The following is a 21,978-nucleotide window of genomic DNA, read 5'->3' as shown; positions in this document are numbered from 1 at the left end:
AAGTTTAATTTGTATTGGTTTAGGGTAAAATGGTTTTAATGAATGAATTTGGCACTGTTTACTGTTTTGTTTTGTTTTGTTCTCCTTAAACCAGACATCCCAGTGAAAGTGTTATTGCTCAGTGGTTGCTCTTTCATAGCTCATTCCTCAGAAAGTGTGGTCTTTGAAGTAGTTGAGAGATATATTTCACATTGAAATCGCTTAGGTTTGATTGCAGACTTTGGTATCTTGGCAAATCTGAGCACAGTTTGAGACACTGTGGAATCTCTAAAAGAGATTAGAGAGGTAATTTACTGTAAGCATAAGTCTCCATTTACTTGCATTTCAATCTAGGACAAACAATTGCTTTATTAAATATTGCATTTGTGATTTTAAGCCTTCGCTAGACTTGGAACGGCTGGAGAAATACACCAACTACAGTATCCAGGTCCTGGCCTTCACTCGAGCCGGAGACGGAGTCCGTAGTGAGCAAATCTACACACGCACCAAAGAGGACGGTGAGACTCATTCCAAATGCACATACGTAATGGCTATGTGACTCCCCTGTCTCAGTTTAATCTACAGAAACTATATTAAGGCAATGTCCCACTAGCCGTTTCTCAGTAGTACGCTTCATTCACCAGCTTTGTATCATACAAGGTGTCTTTTCTAGAGCTTCTCCTCAACCAATTATGTCATTTCTCCTGCTAAAACCAGTTCCTGGCCCTCCGGCTGGAGTTAAGGCAGCAGCTTCCACAAGCTCGGTGGTGTTTGTTTCCTGGCTTCCTCCACTCAAACTCAACGGAATCATCCGGAAATATACCGTCTTCTGTTCCAACCCTTACCCCACGGTGAGCTTCATCTGTGGCTCGTTGTGACTTGCACAGCTCCATAAGGCAGCTCCAAACTTAATTATTCAAATTTACCAAACATAATTTTAATAGAATTCTCAGGAGTTATGACAGTGTTTCCCTGACCCTGTCCCTGGAGGTACACATGTTGGATGTTTCTCTTATCTGACCTATCCATTTTTGGTCTCTACTAATGGGGAGGATGAGTCGATTCAGGTGTGTAATTAGGAGGAGTTCGAAATGTGAAGTGTTGGTGTGCCTCCAGGAACAAGGTTGAGAAACAAAGTAGAAGAACATTTCACTATGTAACTCCTAAAAAAGACTATGAGATTGGAATACTTGAATGACCTACTACATTTGCCAGTGCAGTTTCAATGTTTATTATTGCTTAATGCTTAGTGCTTCTTCTTCTTCATCTTATTTATTATTACTATTTCTTTTTATTTTATAGTAGGCAATGTAGAGTATAAATTACAGTATACTAAGGCTGAGCAACTCTGGACCTCAAGGTCCACTGTCCTACAGAGTTTAGCTGTTAGCTGTTTCCAAAAATTCTGAAAATCTTGATTAGCTTGTTCAAGGTTTTTGATTAGGGTTAGAGCCAAACTCTACAGGAAAGTTTATCTCAAGGGCCAGAATTGCCCAGCTCTGCGTTATGCCGTAAGCAGTACAGTATTCCATTTTGCAGCACTTTTGTAAGTCATTCTGGATCAGCTAATGCCCTAAATAAGAGGTGTCCAATCCTTCTAGCAGAGTTTACTTCCTTCCACATTTAAACACATCTGAATCGGGTAATCAAGGTCTTCAGGGTCACGTCATGGTAGGTGTGTAGGAGCTAAAGTCTGCAGGAAAGTTGCCCTCCAGGGGCAGGATTGGACACCTCTGCCCTAAATGTAAAAACAATTGAACAGGGTTTTCTAATGAATATAATTTGATACTATTCTTATAAAACCTTTTCATTGGGTATCATTACAGGTGATCAGTGAGTTTGAGGCTGCACCTGATGTTTATTTTCGTCGTTTGACCAACTTGAATCAGAACTGGCAGTACAGCATCTGGGTTGTGGCGGTCACTGCAGCCGGCCGTGGGAATGCCAGTGAAATTATCACCGTAGAGCCCCAAGCTAAAGGTATGGAAGAATGGCAATCAGTCACCCTCTCCGTAACTCTTAGTGTGTTGTACAAGTATGTGATTTGGGATGCAGCCATATTTACCATTAACAGAACCAATATGACACAGAAGAGTTTGTATGAGAAGCTGTGTTCACCGTTGTCATGCCATTGTTTGTTAATCGCCCCTGCAAGAATCCTGACGTTCAGTGGTACTGTGACCACCCCCTGGATGAGGGACATTGTCCTTCCATGCAAAGCAGTCGGAGACCCTCCTCCAACCATCAAGTGGCTCAAGGGAAAGTATGTTTGATTACTATATTCTGTAGATTTTAATATAGTCATTTTGTAAATCTTGTCAAAATTTGTTTATAAAGAACCGGAAGTGCTGTGTATGAAACTAAACATGCTTGATGAATTCATTCTTGGGACTCATACTTGCTATGAAACTGATCATGTTTTCCTACAGTAATGGTACTCCTGCTCCGGTTTCAATCGATGGACGTCGCAGCGCTCACAGCAATGGCAGCTTTATTATTCGCACTGTCAAAGCAGAGGATTCTGGGTACTACAGATGTGTCGCCAGCAACAACTGGGGTTCAGATGAGATCATGCTAAACCTTCAGGTCCAAGGTGTGTATGGCATCAAATAATCCAATTATATTCTCTGTAAATCCAAATAGCATTTTATGTTTTGAATCATAGGCAGGACACAGTTTGTGCCTTGATTTTTTTTTTATTTATTTTTTTCCTGCAATTTATGGAAACAAATCTGTGAATTAAAAAAGGAAAAAGAAGTTTGACGTAACCAATAAACACACAGGTCACATTATTGAAATTTAATGAGCAAAACAGGTCATTAGTGTAGTGATGTACTGTACAATATGAAACACAGCTCATACAAACTAAGCAGCTTTCTGTTGGGCAACACATTGAATCTGCATGACCAACTTGAACCTAATGCAAAATCTGCATGTGGTTCTATTGAACCTATGAAATGGCTGGATGTCACCCATGAAAATTCTTCAAACAATGGTAAATGTGACTGTACCTTTACTCTAAAAATGTTTCAGTACCTCCGGACCAACCACGTCTCACAGTGACCAAAACCACGACCACCTCCATCACACTGTCCTGGATCCCTGGAGACAATGGAGGAAGCTCCATCAGAGGTCAGACTGCACTGATATTTACTGATATATATTCATCCACTTATTGTTTGACAAATATGGAACCCTATCCACCTAGATTTATTTCACATGGTGTACTATTTTAATAAACTTGAATGTCAGCTTTGCATAGTATGTGCTCTGTATCAATTTACAGCACCAGTAAAAGTGAATAAAATAAAATGTGGCATTTGGGATTTAATTTAAATTGGTGTGGTGTTCTCTGTTCAGGCTACATTCTGCAGTACTCTGAGGATAACAGTGAAGAGTGGGGCAGTTTCTCCATCAGCCCCAGTGAGCGGTCTTATCGTCTAGAGAAGCTAAAGTGTGGTACTTGGTACAAATTTACTCTTACTGCACAAAATGCAGTTGGTCCTGGACGCATCAGTGAAATCATTGAGGCTAAAACCCATGGGAAAGGTAAAAAATTTATATATATCATATATGCTTATATATATATAGCATATATATGTTGTTAAAGACAACATACATTGACTGTGTCCGACAAAAAACATTGACTGTGTCCGAAATCCTCCTATACCCTTATATAGTGCACTATTTGAGGGGACAGCAATTTTGTAGTGGTGTCCGAAACCATAGTGGACATTATCAAGTCCAATCATTCAGTCCCATAATGCACTGCAATAACAAGTGTACCACCAATGTACTCTAAGTGTCGCACCGAATTACTTCCATACAGGTATAAGTTCCTTTATTTAGTAAATTAAGTTTACACAAGCTAGTTGTCAGCGGACTATTATAGGAGCAGTAAGTGCAAACTGCACAAAAGCTGCAGCCCTTCCAGCACACATAGTGTCCAAATTTGCTCACTCATTTTTATTAAATCTTTAAAGTGGGCTATATTAGTGGAGTAATGCATAGAATAGTGAATGCGTGTATTGAGCAAGTTTCTGACACACCAATGTCCTACAGCTTATTTTGGTTTCATAGGATAGCTCTTGGATTGCTGAGTCACTTTATATAAAACTGCATTCTAAATAATTGCTTAGGCCATATATTTAATTAATAATCATCATTTGCAATCAAAGTTTGACCATTTTCTCTAACTTAAGGATTACATTATCTCTCACTTCTCCAAATTATCAGAGCCACAATTCGCCAAAGATCATGAGCTTTTCTCAAGTATCAACTCTACCCGTGTGGAGCTCAACCTCATTGGTTGGAACAATGGTGGGTGTCCAATCAACTCCTTCACACTGGAATATCGACCGGTGGACACTACGAAATGGACCATGGTGAAGCGAGATTCTCTCACCAAAAACCACATTCTCTATGACCTTCAAGAGGCAACCTGGTACGAGCTCCAGATGAGAGTGGGCAACAGTGCAGGAACAGCAGAGAAGAGGGTTCTGTTTGCAACTCTAAATGTGGATGGCAGTGAGTACTAAGTCATATATTACCACACAGGGTCAAAATCACAGAATTGCATTTGCTTAAATGACTTAACCAGCAAGAGTTCCTTGATCAGACCTTATTGTCTAACCAGCACTTTTTGCTGGAAAACAGCATGGCGATGCTGATCTACCAATCAGACCAGCACTAAATCAACACTAACCAGCATAAACCAGTGACAAACAAACTAAAAATTTAATTTTTCAAAAACTTGGTTATGACCAGACTTTTAAAAATCTAAATCATCCATCAGCTGCTCAATCTTCTCTCTCCAGTCACAATTGCTCCATTGCCGAAGACTGTGGACACCAGCCAGGAGAATAGGCAGGGCAACGAGGGACTTAAGATGATGGTCACAATCATCTGTATTCTGGTGGCAATTTCCATGGTCTTCATTGTTCTTCTGGTATTGAGGAGGAGAAGAAGAGAGCAAAGGCTCAAGAGATTACGAGGTGTGTAGACACATGCCATATCTAGTGAACAGAACATCATAGCTACTTGAAGATATTCTGGTACATTCCTTAACACACTCTTAATATTAAACAATATTTTGAAATTCATAACTTCCTTGTTTCTTTTATTTCAAGATGCAAAGAGCCTAGCAGAGATGCTAATGAGGTAAATTACTGTGGTACTGGCTTATAAATCAGTGCACTTTATCATAAAGTAGTGCATGTAATTGTTTTCTGTTTGGATGTGTGTCTCCAGTAAAAATGCACGTACACCAGACACTGTGAACAAACAGCAGCAGACTCTGAGGATGCACATCGATATCCCACGTGCTCAGCTACTCATCGAGGAGAGAGACACTATGGAGACAATCGGTAAGAGACCACTGAGCAATGTTAGTGGTTTGCCTTTCCCTAAAGGCCCCGATTGTATATTGCTTGATGGTGGTCTTCTCTGCTTACATTAGCTTGTTTGCCTCTGTCTTTCAGATGACCGCTCCACGGTGCTGTTGACGGACAATGACTTTGGAGAAACATCTAAACAGAAGTCCTCAACCGTCACCCATACAGTGCATTACCAGTCTCTATCTCAGGCAACCGGACCACTAGTAGACGTGTCTGATGCTAGACCTGGTACAAGTAAGAACTGAACTAGTCTGCTTGGTTATGTTGATGTCTTAAATTTTACATAAATATAATAGTCACACAGTCAGTTAAACATTGTGTTTGACATCAACAAAATGTCCAATAGTAGTCTATAGCAGATATAGTACATTTAAGTTCTAAATTCAACTTAAGTTCTACAGAAGGTGGCACCAGCACCTGACAGTAAAGCACTCACCCTGATCACACATGTACATCTCAGAGACATCTATTTAATGTCTGCATTTACATATGCAAGATTTTTAAGCGTGTTAGTTCGTCTGCAGTACGTCTCTAAGATTTTTCTTGTCAGATGTCAAATAGACATTTATTAGAATCCATGTAAAACTTCTTCTGAGACGTTTATCAGAGTACACAGCAGATGATTCCCAGATCTTTAGCAGACGTCTTACAGATGTAATAAATATATTACATCTGATAAAATATACTTGTATTACTGTCATTCATAATGTCTAAATATAATTTAATGAATACAAAAAAATATATATATTAGGGAATGGAAATGGCCTATAAGTACTTCTCTGCAGCCATCAACTAGTGGTAATTTAGTATCTTTTTTTATTTTTAAATAATTGTTTGCTTTCCTACATTATGAAACTTTTAGTTTTATACATGGGGGAAACCTATGAAGGATGAACAAATATCATCACATTAAAAATAACTTTCAAATTTGGTAATACTTAAAGCTTTGAAGTGCTGGGGAAAGTTGTGTGAAGCATTTAAAATCACTCGAAAACATTAGACCATTTCTGGAACAAGTTGTTCCTGTAGTTTACTGTTAAATCAATGGTGAACAGTGGTGGAGATTTTTGTTTATTGAACAATGTTTTTCCTAGTTTCCACATCAGTGGTGTTTGTTCTGATATCTGTAGCTTTAACAGAATTCTGCGCCGAATTTGAATGTTTCTCACAAGATTTAACAGAGATGTTGATTCTGTGGCGAATTTGACTGCTTTCTTCACTGTATCTCCCAGTGCTGTGTATATCAGTGTCGAGTGATCGAGATCAGCCCGTTGCTCCGGCTAGAGCAGATAAACGGTCTGCGCTGCATAGCCCAAACTAGTAGCACGGATTCATTCCGCTTTAGGTTCATTTATTCAATGTAGCTCTTGTAAATCAGTCATGATGAGAACAGCAGGCTGTTCATTCCATTCAATTTTTGGAATTGAGAAACAACCTTTCTTTGACTAAATGCGCATTGCGATGACGTCACGGGACGCGTCTATGCCAAAATTCTGCTGAAAATTTGCGGCAATTACAATTTTTTTTGGGCTTTTGCGAAATTTGCAGCTTGCTTGATTTTGCGATAAATTCTGCGAAATTTGCAGCTTGCTTGATTTGTATAAAAAAGCATAGGTCATTCCAATTTACTATCAGATAGATCAAAATTTGTAAACTCAAATATATATGGCCATGTTGACATGGAGGATGACCATGGACACAACAGCTTGACAGAGGAGGCTGAACCCCAAGTTCTGCTGTGTTCGTAGCATCACCCGTCCAAAAGAATGACCTCCGTGAAGATAAGCTGATAGCTAAGATTCTCTGCATCTACGATCATGGGATTCTTAGTCTTAACCTTAGATGTCACACCCACGGACCGTTGTCTGAACATCTGATGCATACGGCACACAAAATTGGAAACACTTCAAGAGTTTCGAAGTTATCATCGGATTTGTTGTATTCTACAGGATTTCCGGCCCGGGAGACGTGCGTGTCACCTTTTTTTAACAAATATGCTGTGAAGCCAAACCCCCTCAATTTGCAGCAATTACGAAATTTTTCGAGCTTTTGTGAAATTTGCAGCTTGCTTGATTTTGCGATATGTTTTTTTAAAAGCATGTGAAATATACTTCACAGCATAGAATCTTTAAAATACGTACAAGAGTTTTACACACGGTCTGTTATTGTGGGGACATTGTAGCATCTGTAGACTGCATTGTAATGAGATGGCCAGACAGAACTCCATCTAACTGATGGAACCAGACAAGTGAACCAAAAGAAAATAAACCAGATCGCATAACACATAATAAATACAAAGAGTGCATGGAGCAAAGAACAAAAATTAATAAATAACCATGTGGTACCCTTGCAGAAGGATCAGAACATGAGTCTTTATCAGTGAAAAATATTATAAAGTCTTATAATAATTATGCGTTACGATATGAAGCCACTTCAGATAACAAAAGGAAGTTGTTTCAAATACTGGATTTTATTGAATCAGTCTGACTAAAAAAAATGTCATTAAATATTTTCCTTTGTTGAAAAAGATATGTAAACGCTTCTCATTAAAGTTTGAAAAATATATTAGGGTCGTGTTTCTATTAAATGCACGTTAAAGGTGACAACTGAGCTGCAAAGATTGTGCAGCATTATGCAAACCAATCAATGCATTCTGATCTCAGTTCTGTACTTCACCAATAATAGGCTGAACAAATAATTAGAACTTTATTATTTTAAAATCGCACTGAGCCAAAGTGCAACCTAGGCTCAATTTTGGGTTAATCATGCAGCGCTGGTCTGCTAGATTATCCTCATACATGAACAATCACACAACGAGCGCTCACTTAGTATGACCTTTGTCTTAAACACTGTGAGTGAGTAGCCTAGTAGAGATGTGATGTTCGGCACCGAGTCTTCGAAGTATGTATAAAAAAATAACAAACCATCTCACAGTACAGCTCTGTACCGGCTTCACAAAGTTTTCTTTCAACATCACTAACCTTGCAAAGAATAAGTTCTACACCCAACAGCCACAAGTGCATAAAACAATATGAAAACTTATCATAGTGTAGGCTGATGTAGTGAGGACAGAAGGATGAGGGAGACTAGAAGCCATGCAGGCCCAGAGAGTCTTCGATGAAAGTTTACATCTGTGTACACACAGACAAATATATAAATTGGCGATTGAGACGCGAGTCGAGATGATGCGACAGCTCAATGAGCATTCGGAATAATATTTAAAACCCCACTAGTTTCACATTTTCCATTGAGAAAATTATTAACGCTTTTAGTGGGATGAACAAACAACCCCAAACATTTACTGTGAGACTATTTATTTGCATAATATTAACAATATAGCGTGTATCGTGAAAAGGATGTCATTTACAAAATCATTCACAGAAGGTTAATTTTAAATTATATGTCGTAATTTTATGGAAACTCTGGCTAAAGTTTTAAGAGACAGTTTCCCTGGACATGTAGGTAATGCCGGTGTCAGTATGTGAGAACAGAACTTATATACTCCAGGTGTTGAGTGATGATTGGCTAGATCTGTGAGCAATGAATGATGTGACATTAGAGTTTTTCCCGGTAGAACTTGTGCTAGAGCTCCCATTTCGGTTTTTTTTTTTTTTTTTCTTTAAAGATTTTTCATAATTGGATCCCAAATGATGCACTATACTAGTGTATTTCCCAACTACTGTGCTGTGGCAGGTGTGCTGTGGAAAATTACCAAAACGTTCTATCTCTATTATATTTCGTTATTATTATTATTTTAACTCAATGCTATTGGTAATCTTTACGTCTGTTTGTGGGTTTTACAAATATTTAACTAATGCAAAGCATTCAAAAGAGCTTGTGAGTATTATTTTGAGTGAGAGCTAATTAAAAAAAAAAAAAAAAAAACCCTTTATAACCTGTAAGAAAATGTAATGTGATGCACTCACTGCCTCAAATGTGGCTGTTCTAATGACGGACAAAACACATTTGCAGGTCAAAGTGTCTGACCATATATAAAGCCACAATACCAATGCTGACGAAGAATGATGTTTTTACATTTGTTAGTGCTTTGGATTTTTTGCCTGACGAAGACCTGATTGTGGAAACGTTGCATTAAATTATTTTTATGGAGCAGTTATATCAGTGTGCGGACAATGCATTTGTATTAGTGCTTTTGGACATACCATAGACGGGGACATGCATTGTTTCCACCAAACAGTGAAGATATGTAAATTTGTTGTTTTATCATCACCAACAACATAAAGCTACCTATGACCTTGTGTTCTTACCTGACTTAAACTCAAGTTTCACATTAAATGTGAGTACTACTTTTAATATAATATCCAGTTTTAATATGCCATTTGAAGCAATTGCATCTTTCTATCTTTCAATTTTGCTATATTTCAGTACTTTTTGTTGGTTTGCTGTGGATAGGTTGGGTTGGGATGCACTGTACAATTGGTTTGGTACCTTTTGTGTTTGAACAGTGAAAAGAATATTGAGGTTGCCTACATCCATTCCTGTGATTTGAATAACGTGCAGCACATTAATGGTTTAACTGAGTTCACAGGAAGTGAATACCTGCTTTCTCTGCTCACTAACGGCTTTAGTAGAGCTGAACTGAAGAGGAGCATTTCTCTGGCATGGGTCATGATTACAATCATTGATAATTCAGGTGGATTCGCCAGTGCTGACTTAAATTAATTGCTTACCTTAAAATGGAAATTATGCTATGTTCATTCTCATGTCATACAAAACCATATGACTTTTCATGGTGGTTTATGGAGTATAATTGTTCTTTACAGCACCTTGAATAATATGTGAATACAATGTTGTTGTTGTTGTTGTTGTTGTTTTGTAATATTTTAGTACCATAGTATATGGCATATCAGAGTACCATCACTACACCAGTATCCACCTTTTTCCTGCCTGTAGGTTTCTAGTGATCTTGAAGACATTGATTAGCTTGTTCAGGTGTGTTTGTTTGATTAAGGTTGGAGCTAAACTATGCAGGACAGTGGCCCTTGTGGACGGAAGTTGCCCAGCCCTGCTTTACAATGTTGCAATGGTCGTCTTTTTGCAGTAACTCACCTGTCACAGTGGGTAGATGACATGATGCGCAAAACAAGTATTTTATAGGAATTCCTTACATTTATGGCTGTTACTGTGGCAGCCAACAACAGAACAGCTTAACCCTGAGCACATTTTTATATTTAGTTACACTGAAAAAGTCTCAGTTTAATAAATTCAGTCTATCTTATTACTCTGTTTTAACATGGATTTCTGTGGAGACTGCCCAAGTCTGACCCCTAACAGATTATTACACCCCTAGTATTGGTAGGTTAAGGAGTAGGTGTGGGGGAGGGGTTAGGAGTAGGGGTGGAGTTAGGATTAGGCAATCGGGTAGTGATGAGGGGGTAGTCATTTGTCAGGGGGTTGAAATTAGGCACAACACTGGAACACGACACTATCCTAATGGAATTTAGAAGCCATCATGGTGGCGCTCATCATTTACTTGGGAAAAGGTAGATAACCACAGTAGTTTTTCATAAGGGAGGGCAGAGATTTGGTTCACTTTACACTGGTCACTTTGTGCCATATTAACATATACTGTCTGTCTCTGTTCTCTCAGACCCCACTGCCCGCCGCACAGCTAAAGCAGGTCCCGCCACACGCAGTCGATATGCCAGCCAGTGGACCCTGAACCGACCGCACCCTCCCGTCTCCTCACACACTCTAACTACTGACTGGAGGCTGCCCACACCCCGCGCCACAGGCTCAGTGGACAAAGAGAGTGACAGTTACAGTGTCAGTCCCTCTCAGGACACAGGTAACAGCTAGTTCTTTCAGTTAAAGAAATCATAAATGAAAAAATAAATAAATAAATAATAATAATAAATAAAATCCTTGATCTTTTGTTATAGTAAGATGTTACATGTAAACATACTTTAACGTTCAGATTTCAAAATTCCCCTCCCCACTCCAAAAAGAGTATAGTTTTGTTCCAAAATCTGTGAGTCTAAAGTCACACAGATTACAATAACACATTATCATCCAAATTTACATGTTAACGCCTATTAAGTATTCAGCACCTCGGTCATAGTGAAGTAATAATGGTAAATTATGAGATATACTGTTATTTCTGAATACCAGAACAAAATATAGTTCACCCAAAAATGAAAATTCACACTCATGTTGTTTCAAACACATAAGACTTACTTTCAACTTTTGAGCAAAAATTATATTTTAATATTTTCTCATCATTTCTGTGCATCCATTGAAAAACAAACATCATCAAACGTGCTTGTGTGAAAGCATGCTTGGTGTTCCATTTACCAAATTTGATGTGCTCTATGTATGTGCATTGATCACTGTTTATATATGTGACTAAAAGCCTAAATTAAATATATTAAAGGGCACCTATTATGCAAAATCCACTTCTACATGGTGTTTGGACATAAATGTTTGCTGGCAGTGTGTGAACGTAACCACCCTACAATGAAAAATCCACCCACTCTACTTTTTAATCCCCATTAAACCAAATCAGTCTCATTAGACATGCCGTTTTGATTCTCTGAGCATTGTGACGTCATGCCCACAAGAGCTGACTGACACTTCCATATTAGCAGAGACCACACCTTGAAACACAATCTGTCATGTTTATCTTCTTCACGCCAGAGGTTCTCAACCACATTCCTGGAGGACCCCCATCACTGCACATTTTGCATGTCTCCACTGTGCTAATCATTTGAAAGCAGCATTCAAGTTAGAAAAACCTGATTAGCAGAAGTTATCTGTCAAGAGCAGTGTAGGGATTTTTTTTTTTTATTTATTGTTTGGGTCATATTAACAGCAGACAGCACTAATAAAAGGTGGGTAAGTGCCAGCCAATGTTGATATTTCAAATCACCAAAACAAACATGCCCCTACCCCTAAAGGGTCTCGCCTCTATTTCGAAGCTCCGGCACACACATTTGAGAACCAGGCAATGTGTTCTGTAGCAAAACCAGCACCGTGTCTACACTGGAAAGCGGCACGGCATGGGCGACAACAAGTATAGAAATGTCTTATATCAGTTATGAATCTACAAGTGGATGTGGAACGTTAGAATTCAAGTTAGAGCCGACAGAAAACTGCTGCTGCGTTCTATTTATGACGTATTGACACAAATTTCAAATGATTTTCAACAGTTGCTTTATCGTGTGCAGTGTAGACAGACTTTAGCAGTCACGTCCGGGCTGTGGCGTTTTTAGTAGACTATGTGGAAGAAACGACGCAACCTCTGTGTCCTTGAGTTCTCTCCAGCGCTAGAAAGCTGATCCGATATTTACACAGGGCCTAGTTCTTACCTTATCATAAGCCTCCTTTTGTTCTGCAGATGTTTTCTTCTTTTGTTTTTTATCCGCCATCTCTATCTTTCTGTTGCTCGGCTCGGCTAATGTCCGTCCACTGAGCGCTCTCCCCTCCACATCATGAGTAGACACACCCCTTACTGCTGATTGGCTACAAGTTTGTTTTGGTCCTCGACCCGACTCAGTTTTCTAAAGCATTTCTTTTTTAAATACATACCCCACCTTTAATACACTGATATAATATAAACATGAGATTTCTTTCCCAGCTGTTTACCTGACAGACATACTGTAACCGACTGTGTTTTTGTAACGTGTTTTTAACAAAACCTTGATTGTATTTGACAGTTTAAGCTTAATAAGATATGAAAGAGAACTTAGTTTACTCACATGCCGTGTGACAGATGCTTTCTGTGCTCATGTGTGCTCAGAAAACACTATATCAGAAGGTCAAACTGATAAGGCTTTAATACGCATGATTTCAGCATGTTAGACGTGATAATCAAAACCAAACAGTTGTTTTTTGGCAGAGGCACAACCTGTAAGGGCACAACACTATTCTGGAAAAGTGGGCGGAGAGCAGCAGTTCATTTGCATTTAAAGATACAAGCCCGAAAACAGCAAGTTTCTGCTTCTCCTTAAAATTGGCATTTTCAAAATTATATAATAAATGATCTGTGGGGTATTTTCAGCTGAAACTTCACAGACACATTCTGGGGACACCTGAGACTTATATTAAATCTTGTAACAAGGGGCACAATAGGTGTCCATTAAAGCATATCAATCATATAAATCATGTAAAGCAGTGGTTCCCAACCACATTTCTGGAGGCCCCCCATCCCTACACATTTTGCATGTCTCCTTAATCAAGCACACCTGATTCAGATCATCAACTTATTAGCTGAGACTGCAAGACCAGAAATGGGTTTGTCAGAAAAAGGAGACACGGAAAATGTGCAGTGTTGGGGGGCCTCCAGGAACGTGGTTGGGAGCCACTGATGTAAAGTGATCATGTGTCTTCAGAAGACTTGGATTAAACTGCTCAATTATATTTGGATTACTTAAAGAATTTGAGATGTTTTTTGTTCTTTTTGATGTGTGAATTTTCTGGTTGCGTGGGCTTTAAATGAATTGACAAAAAATGATGAGAGAGTATTAAAAATATCTTCATGTGTGTTTCAAAGATGATCAAATGTCTTAGGGTTGAAAAAGTTTAGTGTTACAGATGAGTGACTAATAAAATTCCTGCACCAACTATATTTGGACCCAACAGAAAACTCTCAAATCTTTAATTAAACTGTGTTGCTCATTTCACAAAATGGAGAAAAAGAAGACATAACCCCTTTAATAGGAATTGTAAACCAAGTGGTGTGCATTCTCTCTTACAGACCGTGCTCGCAGCAGTATGGTGTCTACAGAAAGCGCCTCCTCCACGTATGAGGAGTTAGCCCGTGCCTACGAACATGCTAAGATGGAGGAACAGCTGCGACATGCTAAGTTCACGATCACAGAATGCTTCATCTCAGACACATCTTCCGAACAGATGACAGCTGGCACCAATGACTACACAGACAGCCTGACGTCCAGCACACCGTCAGAATCAGGCATCTGCAGATTCACCGCCTCCCCACCCAAACCACAAGATGCCAGCCGGGTCATGAACATGGCCGTGCCAAAAGCACACAGACCCGGTAAGACATGGCCACAAACATGGGGATGTATCAACTGGCTGGTCTCCAGTTGTGCTTTCGGGAAACCAATTTGCTGTATTCCCACTTGATTTTAAACTGACACTGCTATCAAAATGAAGCTCAGTTAAAAGTTCTCTGGTGTGTAGGCATCTTTAGAACAGCAAACCAGTGATCATATTCAACACACACATACACTAATCCCATTTATTAGTAAATGGTGTGAATTAACCTTCTTGAACGCTACTTTATTTATAAATTAATATAATTATGATGGGAACGCAAGTCATTTCCACTTTTTGTATGGCAGAGTTTAATTATCATTAAATCTCTACATGTTTTAAACATCCCCTATGAGAAAACACTGCTGAAGTCCTTTTTCTTTGATAATTGGACATATTTCAGAGGAATTGATTGGATTGTTAAAAATGAGTGGTACATAACAGAATGGAGCCAGGTCCTTGAAAAAGGAGGGATTATGGAAATATGCGTTGTGTGAATATTATTTATTCACCGTATTCTATTTTCCTATGTATTTTCCACACATTCCTCAGTTTACCTGTTCACCAGTCAGCTGTCACTCTTGCAGTGTGCTATCAGTCCCTTTGTTGATGGGTACAGGTTTGTTGTCCAAACATCACTGCCACGTTCTTTTCACATCAATGTGCTTAACATGTCCAGCGTCTGGGCCACCCAGGGCTGATTTCGGCCCCAGACAGTTCTTGAGTTACTGGTTAGAGTTTAGAGTTACTGTCTCATTGTGAATGTATCTAGGCACTATGTCCTCAGACAGGGAGCCTTTGGTTAGTGAGAGCACCTGGCACTGTTCTGTAGGGCAAATATGGGTGATCTGCACCCTGTGCTGGGGAGGCATCATCTGTCTTTACAAAACAGCAGTTTACTATCACAATGGAGCTATTGAATGTGATATGAACTTCAAGTACTGGCCTTATTGGAAAGAGTTTTATGTAATACTGCACTCCACTCATTTAATCACCCAGATACTAAGAATAACATGAAAACAAGCAAATACATTGAGAGAGAAAGTGAGGTTACAATTCATTCTTGTCTGATCAAGCAATGTTTTGTATGTGTGAGGTATCTCTATCCATGATTTAAAATCCCAACTATTTATTTATCAACTAGATGATTAGTCTATTACAACAGTGTGTATGAATGCATAACCCTAGTAGGCAGAGAGGCAGCTCACGAGGGTTTGTAACAGAGCTCATGAACAATAAGTTGGACGATTTAATTAAGCTTTCGTAGCAGTTGATTTTTAAAGAGATACATTTATAATTAGCTTTAGAAAAGAAAACTTCAGTCTACATTTAACAAAGTGGCTGACATTTTATCACTGGGTTTAATAAAGCCTATTAAACACATTTAATTATTTAATTTAACTTAGATATGCAGATTAAAAATGTAATTTTTGCTGAACTGTTTGATGTTTTGTTGCCAATTGCAGTGTTAAAATTTTGTTATATTCGTTTCGTTATTATCAGTTATAGGTCCAAATTGTATATTGTATCATATGCACATTTCAAACTATGGAAGGATATAATAGACGTATATGATACACAATAATAAGAACATGAACAGGATGCTTAGCAGGATAGGAATAAAATTGGCCAATACTCAGTGAGAGCTTGAGATATAGTTTAATTATGCTTTTGATATCTTACCTGAACTTCTTACCTAACCTGTCCTGTTCTGTTCTATCATATCCTATCCTAAACCTCACCTTTTCTTTCATAACGTATTTTATCGTTTCCTATCCGACCCTATCATATTGTGTCTATAACCTACCTACCCTACCCTACCTTATCCTATCCTAAAACTCTCCTGTTATGTTCTGTGCTGTCCAGTTGATATAGATTGGACCTGGAAGATCATTTTTCCTTTAAAGACTAGTTTCTCCATCCATTTTTTTTCTCATTTATCACATTGTGTAAAGCAAATCTGATCTTTGAGCAGTTCTCACACTTACATGATCCTGTCTGTCTCGTAGGAGGTGAACTGGTCCATCTTCCCCCTTACCTACGCATGGACTTCCTTTTGAACCGGGGAGCAGCCCCTTCAGGGCGAGAGGCCACAGGACAGACATGTATGGACCCGCAGAAGAGCCGAATGGCAAAGCGGCCAGCATTGCTGGCGCCCACACCCTCCGAGACCCCCTCGTCAGCCCTCTCTTCCTCCGGCCCCCCCAGCAGAGAGGCAGTACAACAGTGGCAGCCAGGAACTGCCTCCACACTGCCACAGCGCGAGCCGGGCGACCTGACCCAGGCCGCCAAACTCAGCAGCTCCCAAGAATCGCTGCTAGACTCCAGAGGACACCTGAAACAAAGCAACAACCCCTACGCAAAGTCCTACACACTTGTATAACACAGGACTACAGCTATGGACCACGTTGCACTGTCACGCACACACAAACACATGAGGACCTGCTGCAAAGATGAGCGCTTTTCTGATTCAGAGATGAGTCCTGTACATACATTCTGAATTCCTAAAGGGATAGTTTTCTTTGCATCTGTCTTTCTTTCTTTCTATTTGTCTCACTCTCTCTGCTGTTTTTTTTCACTCACCTTCTTCTCTTGCCATCTATTCTAAGTTGGATTTTTTACGTAATCATTCATTTATTTTAAATACCACCGTTATGAAGATTGCCAAAATTATTTATTTAAATTGACAGAGGAACTAATTTTGAATTTATATCAAGGACAATTCTATAGTCATTATTATTATTATATAAAAATAGAGAAAAATTATCAAAAAAAAAAAAAAAAAACGGTTTAAAAAAGGTGGGGTGTGGTCAGCTCTGCAGGAAGATGTTTCTTTCTCTGTCCATGACTATTGTTTTGATGAAACTATGAGGTGCGATCGGCATTTTTGAAGCTGTTTATCACGGCGTGTATCTGACGACCGCACAAGACATGGAGGAAGGATAACAACTCCAACGTGGAAGACACGCGTCCACATATTACAGTCTTCTCAGAATGTTGTGCTTTCTAAGGACTGCATGGGGACCTGAAAATAAAAAAATAAAAAAAGAGATTTTAGTCACACTAAGGGATTATATAATGTTATAATACATGTTATGACATTATATGTTTTAATATACATATACATACATACACATAAAGAGATCACTTTTATTTGTGGATAATACAGGGAAAAAAGATTTGGTAAATAAAGTCCTTAGTCATGTTTGCACACATCTGGTTTGATTAGAAAATGAAAACTTTTGGGTTCTCTTGTCTTTTTTTCCACTTATGAAGCTTTTTGTGTCTCATCTGGTGAAATGGAGAGCATGTGTGACACAACGAGAGAACCATGGCTATCTGCAGTGTTCTCCAGCAGCTCCTTGAATGAATGGTATCTGATTCACCTGTTTGTAGATGGTGTGGCCTGTTTTGTGTAAGACACACAACAAAGAGAAGATATTTTAATTGAGCAATATGACACTGGATTTACTAATAATTTCGTAATTCTTGGACATCTTGAAGTACTAACAGATATGAATGTATTCAGTAATGCATAATGAAAATTAAACCCGAAGATGATTGACAATAAAGAGACAAACTACAGACGCAGTCTCTAAACTATAATTGATAAATGTCTAAAACTGTCTAATGATGACAGCAGACAGACAGAATGATGAAAACCCATTTACAGTGCACAATGGTGTTCTGAGATCTAATGCAACATGTTTGATTTGTTTTTTGCCATTCATGTCTTCAGTCATCAAGCCTGCCTTTCGAATGTCAGTCTAGATGTCAGTTAGATACTTGCCTTAAAAATAGAAAGACCAAAATGGTAAATCATGACTCTTGTAAAATTACTGTAATAAGAATCATATATCCTGGTGCATCACAGTATCAGAATTAGTGCAAGTCGGGAAAATAATGTCATAGTGCACAAAAACCTAAAAGTACCAGGGCACAGGAAGTCACGGGGATGTGCTGTGACCAGGTTACAGGCTCAGACGCCCATCCATGATCATAACCAACAGATGGCACTGCAATGTCTATTGAAATGTTTATGATAAGAGCTCTGCCTACTGCCTGTAGGATGAGCTCTTCTATTTTTGTGCATTTCCAAGTAGGGCTCGCTGCAGACCAAAAGATCCAGGGGGCGTGGTTGGATCCACATCTAGGGGGTGGAAAATGATAGATTTAGGGGTGGAGATGGGTAGGTTTGGGATCAGGGGTAGGTTTAGGTAAATGTAAGGTGGGATCTACATCCAACCACCCCCCCTGGATCTTGTGGTCTGCAGCGAGATGCTTCTCGGCATTTCTCCTCAATCAGCTGAAAACCAGCACATGAAGATTAGATTAGATCAGATCAGATTAGTTTTATTATTATCAATTGTTTTTTTTTTTTGTTTTTTTTGTTTTTTTATCACTTACCAGCAAATAAACTGTCAAAGGCCTCCTGAAAAGAAAGCAGTATGTTAGAGTTGCTCAACCAAACCAACATGAATGAGTCAAACTTACAGCTACAGTAAAATTGACTTTTCTCTCCAGATGTTTAATCATTTGCGGTCTAACTCGTGGCCTCATGTTTATCTGGACACCTCCAGCTCAACTCCAGTAACTACATTAAATTCTCTAATGAAGTGGTTTTAGTTTTTCTTAGCTCTTTCATTCGGTTAAAGGTGTCTGACAGTAGTTTTTTAACCCAGTTGAATGAAAATAAAGATTTTATGCATGGCGGACAGAAAACGACACCTAAGCAAACTAATATATAATAAAAACTCTAAAATATAAGAAATACATTTCTATAGATCAGTGAATTTGCATTGTTTATCTGTTAAACATATTCATTTATATTTTTGTACAACCTCCTTCCATTTTGTCTGAAAATGTGCTGTAGCAGCTGTGTCAACACTTTCAGATACAAAAACAATGTGTACTAAATTTGTTTTTGTTTTTTTTTAATAGTGACTTGATAAATCTATCATTCAAACACTGATAAGAATACACTGAGATCACAGGCTTGCAGTGTTGACAATATAAGTTTATTTTGAATATTACACAGGTAGGCCTATTAAAAATGCAATTATTTAGAATTTCCTGAGTTAGAGAAATTGATTTTTAAAATCCCAGTCCACCTGTGATGTGGCAACTCCACCACAAAAATTGTCCTGATCAGAGATTGTGTGGCCTCACTGACCTGATAACAAATTAAATATGGAAAGAGGACATTCAGGATGCAGGCTGACATTGTTATTACCTGATTTTTAAAAGTTTTTTGTGGGTCTGACATTGATGACAATAGGGACACAGTTATGAAACCTTATAAAAGAGATTTTAACGATTTAAATAGTAGAAATCATTCTTTTCAATATACATACAATATACTATCGTTCAAAATTTTGGGATTACTATGAAATGTTTTGTTTTGAAAGATATTGTTACTTTTATTCACCAATGATGCAATGACTTGATGAAAAAATACAGTATAATGAGACAATAATATAAGATGTATAATGTTACAAATTATTTCTATTTCTAATAAATGTTGTTCTTCAAATGTTCTGCTCATCAAAGAATCCTCCATGTGCAGTAATGACACTAGCAGACCTAATGCATTCTAGAGTCTTTCCTTCACACAACGCAGATGTATCTGTTTCTCAAACAAACGATTCTGATGTATTTGTTCTCTTGAGGTTGTGCACCTGGGCCGTCCACTTCTTTTTATGTGCTGGTTAGATCCAGTTTGCTTTCTTCTTTCAAGACAATAGTGCTCTGAGACAAGAGTCAAAAAAAAAAAAAAAACTAGTCTCTCTCAAATTGAACAACACTTTTTTTTTTTATTACCAAAATTATTTCTTGAAAAATTTTATTAATTAAAAAAAAGACATTCCCCACATAAAAATATGCATAATTTACCATTACATAGTATGCAATAAGTGTCAGTTCAGGAGAATGTTCAAATACACAATATTTTTTTAAATAGTAGGTAAATGATAACCTACTGCATAGGCTGAGAATCTCAGATGTGCATTTGCATTTTGCTATTCCAACATGCAGCACATGGTGGGATAACAAAATGCAAATTACATGGATTAAATAAATAAATAAAAACTGGGAAAATGCCAGACAGTTGTGAGTCAGGTGGGCCTTTTAAAGTGCTGTACTAAATTTGTACTTTGTTGTACGTTCATGACTTACCATTGTATTGCAATTTTGAAGATTTTCTTGTGGTATCACTGACTTAAAAATTTCACAATATAAAAAATTCACAATAAAATTTCAAAATATAGGAGTTTGTTGTTTTTTTAAAAGTAATCTTATGTGTTTTGGTCATTATTATCTTGAAGACAAATGACATTTTTTGGCAATACACCTTATGTTTGTAAGGCCAAACACAACTTTGATGCAGTTGACTATAGTTAGGATTGTTTCACTAATGAAGAGAAATGTAATCCAATGCCAGCTATTGCTCAAAGGAATTGACTTTGCTGCTGATAGCATCATATCCATCAGTTACTGCACAAGTGATAAGCATTTGCCTGTTAAAAGGACCATGGCAGGAGCAGTGTGTTCAGTTTCACTCAGCAAACTTAGATTTAGAGTCTCATATCCTGTATTGTGCCTGTTCACTGAGGCTGAGTAACTGTATCTCTGTAAATAAGCTCTCTAAATCTAGTTCTTTTAATGAAAATAAATAAGATAGATAAATAAATAGGTTGTTCAAACCACTTAAACAGCTGTTGTTTTTTTAAAGGGTTAGTTCAGCCAAAAATTAAAATTATGTCATTAATGACTCACCCTCATGTCGTTCCAAACCCGTGAGACCTCCGTTCATCTTCGGAACACAGTTTAAGATATTTTAGATTTAGTCCGAGAGCTTTCTGTTCCTCCATTGTGATGTATGTACGGTATACTGTCAACGTCCAGAAAGGTATTAAAAACATCATCAAAGTAGTCCATGTGACATCAGAGGGTCCGTTAGAATTTATTGAAGCATTAAAAATACATTTTGCTCCAAAAATAACAAAAATTATGACTTTATTCATCATTTTCTTCTCTTCCGGGTCTGTTGCAAGTGCGTTCACAACACTGCAGTGACGGCGCTGACGTACGACGCTGCTGACGTGTTTTTTCATTTTTTATTTATTGATAAATAAATAAATAAATAAATGTTTTTTTTTTTTTGTAAGAGACCTGTGACCTTTTATTTTTTATTTTTTTTAAATAAATAAATAAATAAATGTTTTCTGCTTCTTTGAGAAATGGAGTGAGATGATATTTTAGGTGTTGTCAAGTCTGGATGGAACATACAGTACACCACCAGCAACACCAATATTACACTACGTTCTTGGGCCCAGCGGTGGCAAGGCAGGTGTTTTGGAAAACTGGGAGCCTTGGGCCATATCCAGAAGAGCTTTAACTATTGCAAGACACACTTCTCAGGGAAGAGCATTTTGCTCATCCCCTCCTGTCAGCTCCACTCATGGCATTATTTCCTTGCGCTGGTCCTTAAATCTTTATGAGGGTGTTTCTTCATGGAGCTCTCTTCAATACAGAGGTCTCTCTGTCTGTCTGTCTGTCTCTCTCTCTCTCTGTGTGTGTGTGTGTG

At 38.2% G+C, this 21,978-nt stretch overlaps 1 protein-coding gene across 1 annotated transcript in view; it reads left to right on the top strand.

Annotated features, from left to right (window-relative positions):
- The window catches only part of LOC109103454 (Down syndrome cell adhesion molecule homolog), a 127,953-nt gene extending 107,803 nt beyond the window's left edge, over positions 1–20,150 (top strand). Inside the window, exons 19-35 of the mRNA XM_042770907.1 lie at positions 218–246; positions 301–310; positions 381–497; positions 697–830; positions 1,806–1,958; positions 2,124–2,242; positions 2,409–2,572; positions 3,013–3,111; positions 3,340–3,528; positions 4,216–4,506; positions 4,797–4,973; positions 5,109–5,139; positions 5,230–5,345; positions 5,460–5,609; positions 10,987–11,184; positions 14,092–14,394; positions 16,403–20,150. Of these exons, the coding sequence (XP_042626841.1) occupies positions 218–246; positions 301–310; positions 381–497; positions 697–830; positions 1,806–1,958; positions 2,124–2,242; positions 2,409–2,572; positions 3,013–3,111; positions 3,340–3,528; positions 4,216–4,506; positions 4,797–4,973; positions 5,109–5,139; positions 5,230–5,345; positions 5,460–5,609; positions 10,987–11,184; positions 14,092–14,394; positions 16,403–16,776 (2,654 nt within the window). The 3' untranslated portion in view covers positions 16,777–20,150. The remainder of the gene's footprint in view (positions 1–217; positions 247–300; positions 311–380; positions 498–696; positions 831–1,805; positions 1,959–2,123; positions 2,243–2,408; positions 2,573–3,012; positions 3,112–3,339; positions 3,529–4,215; positions 4,507–4,796; positions 4,974–5,108; positions 5,140–5,229; positions 5,346–5,459; positions 5,610–10,986; positions 11,185–14,091; positions 14,395–16,402) is intronic.
- Positions 20,151–21,978: the final 1,828 nt, after the last annotated feature.

The sequence above is a fragment of the Cyprinus carpio genome, chromosome A15 (genome assembly GCF_018340385.1).
Source record: "Cyprinus carpio isolate SPL01 chromosome A15, ASM1834038v1, whole genome shotgun sequence".
Lineage (NCBI taxonomy): Eukaryota > Metazoa > Chordata > Actinopteri > Cypriniformes > Cyprinidae > Cyprinus > Cyprinus carpio.
Note: the sequence above shows the minus strand (reverse complement) of the source record. Positions and strands in the feature narration are given on the sequence as shown.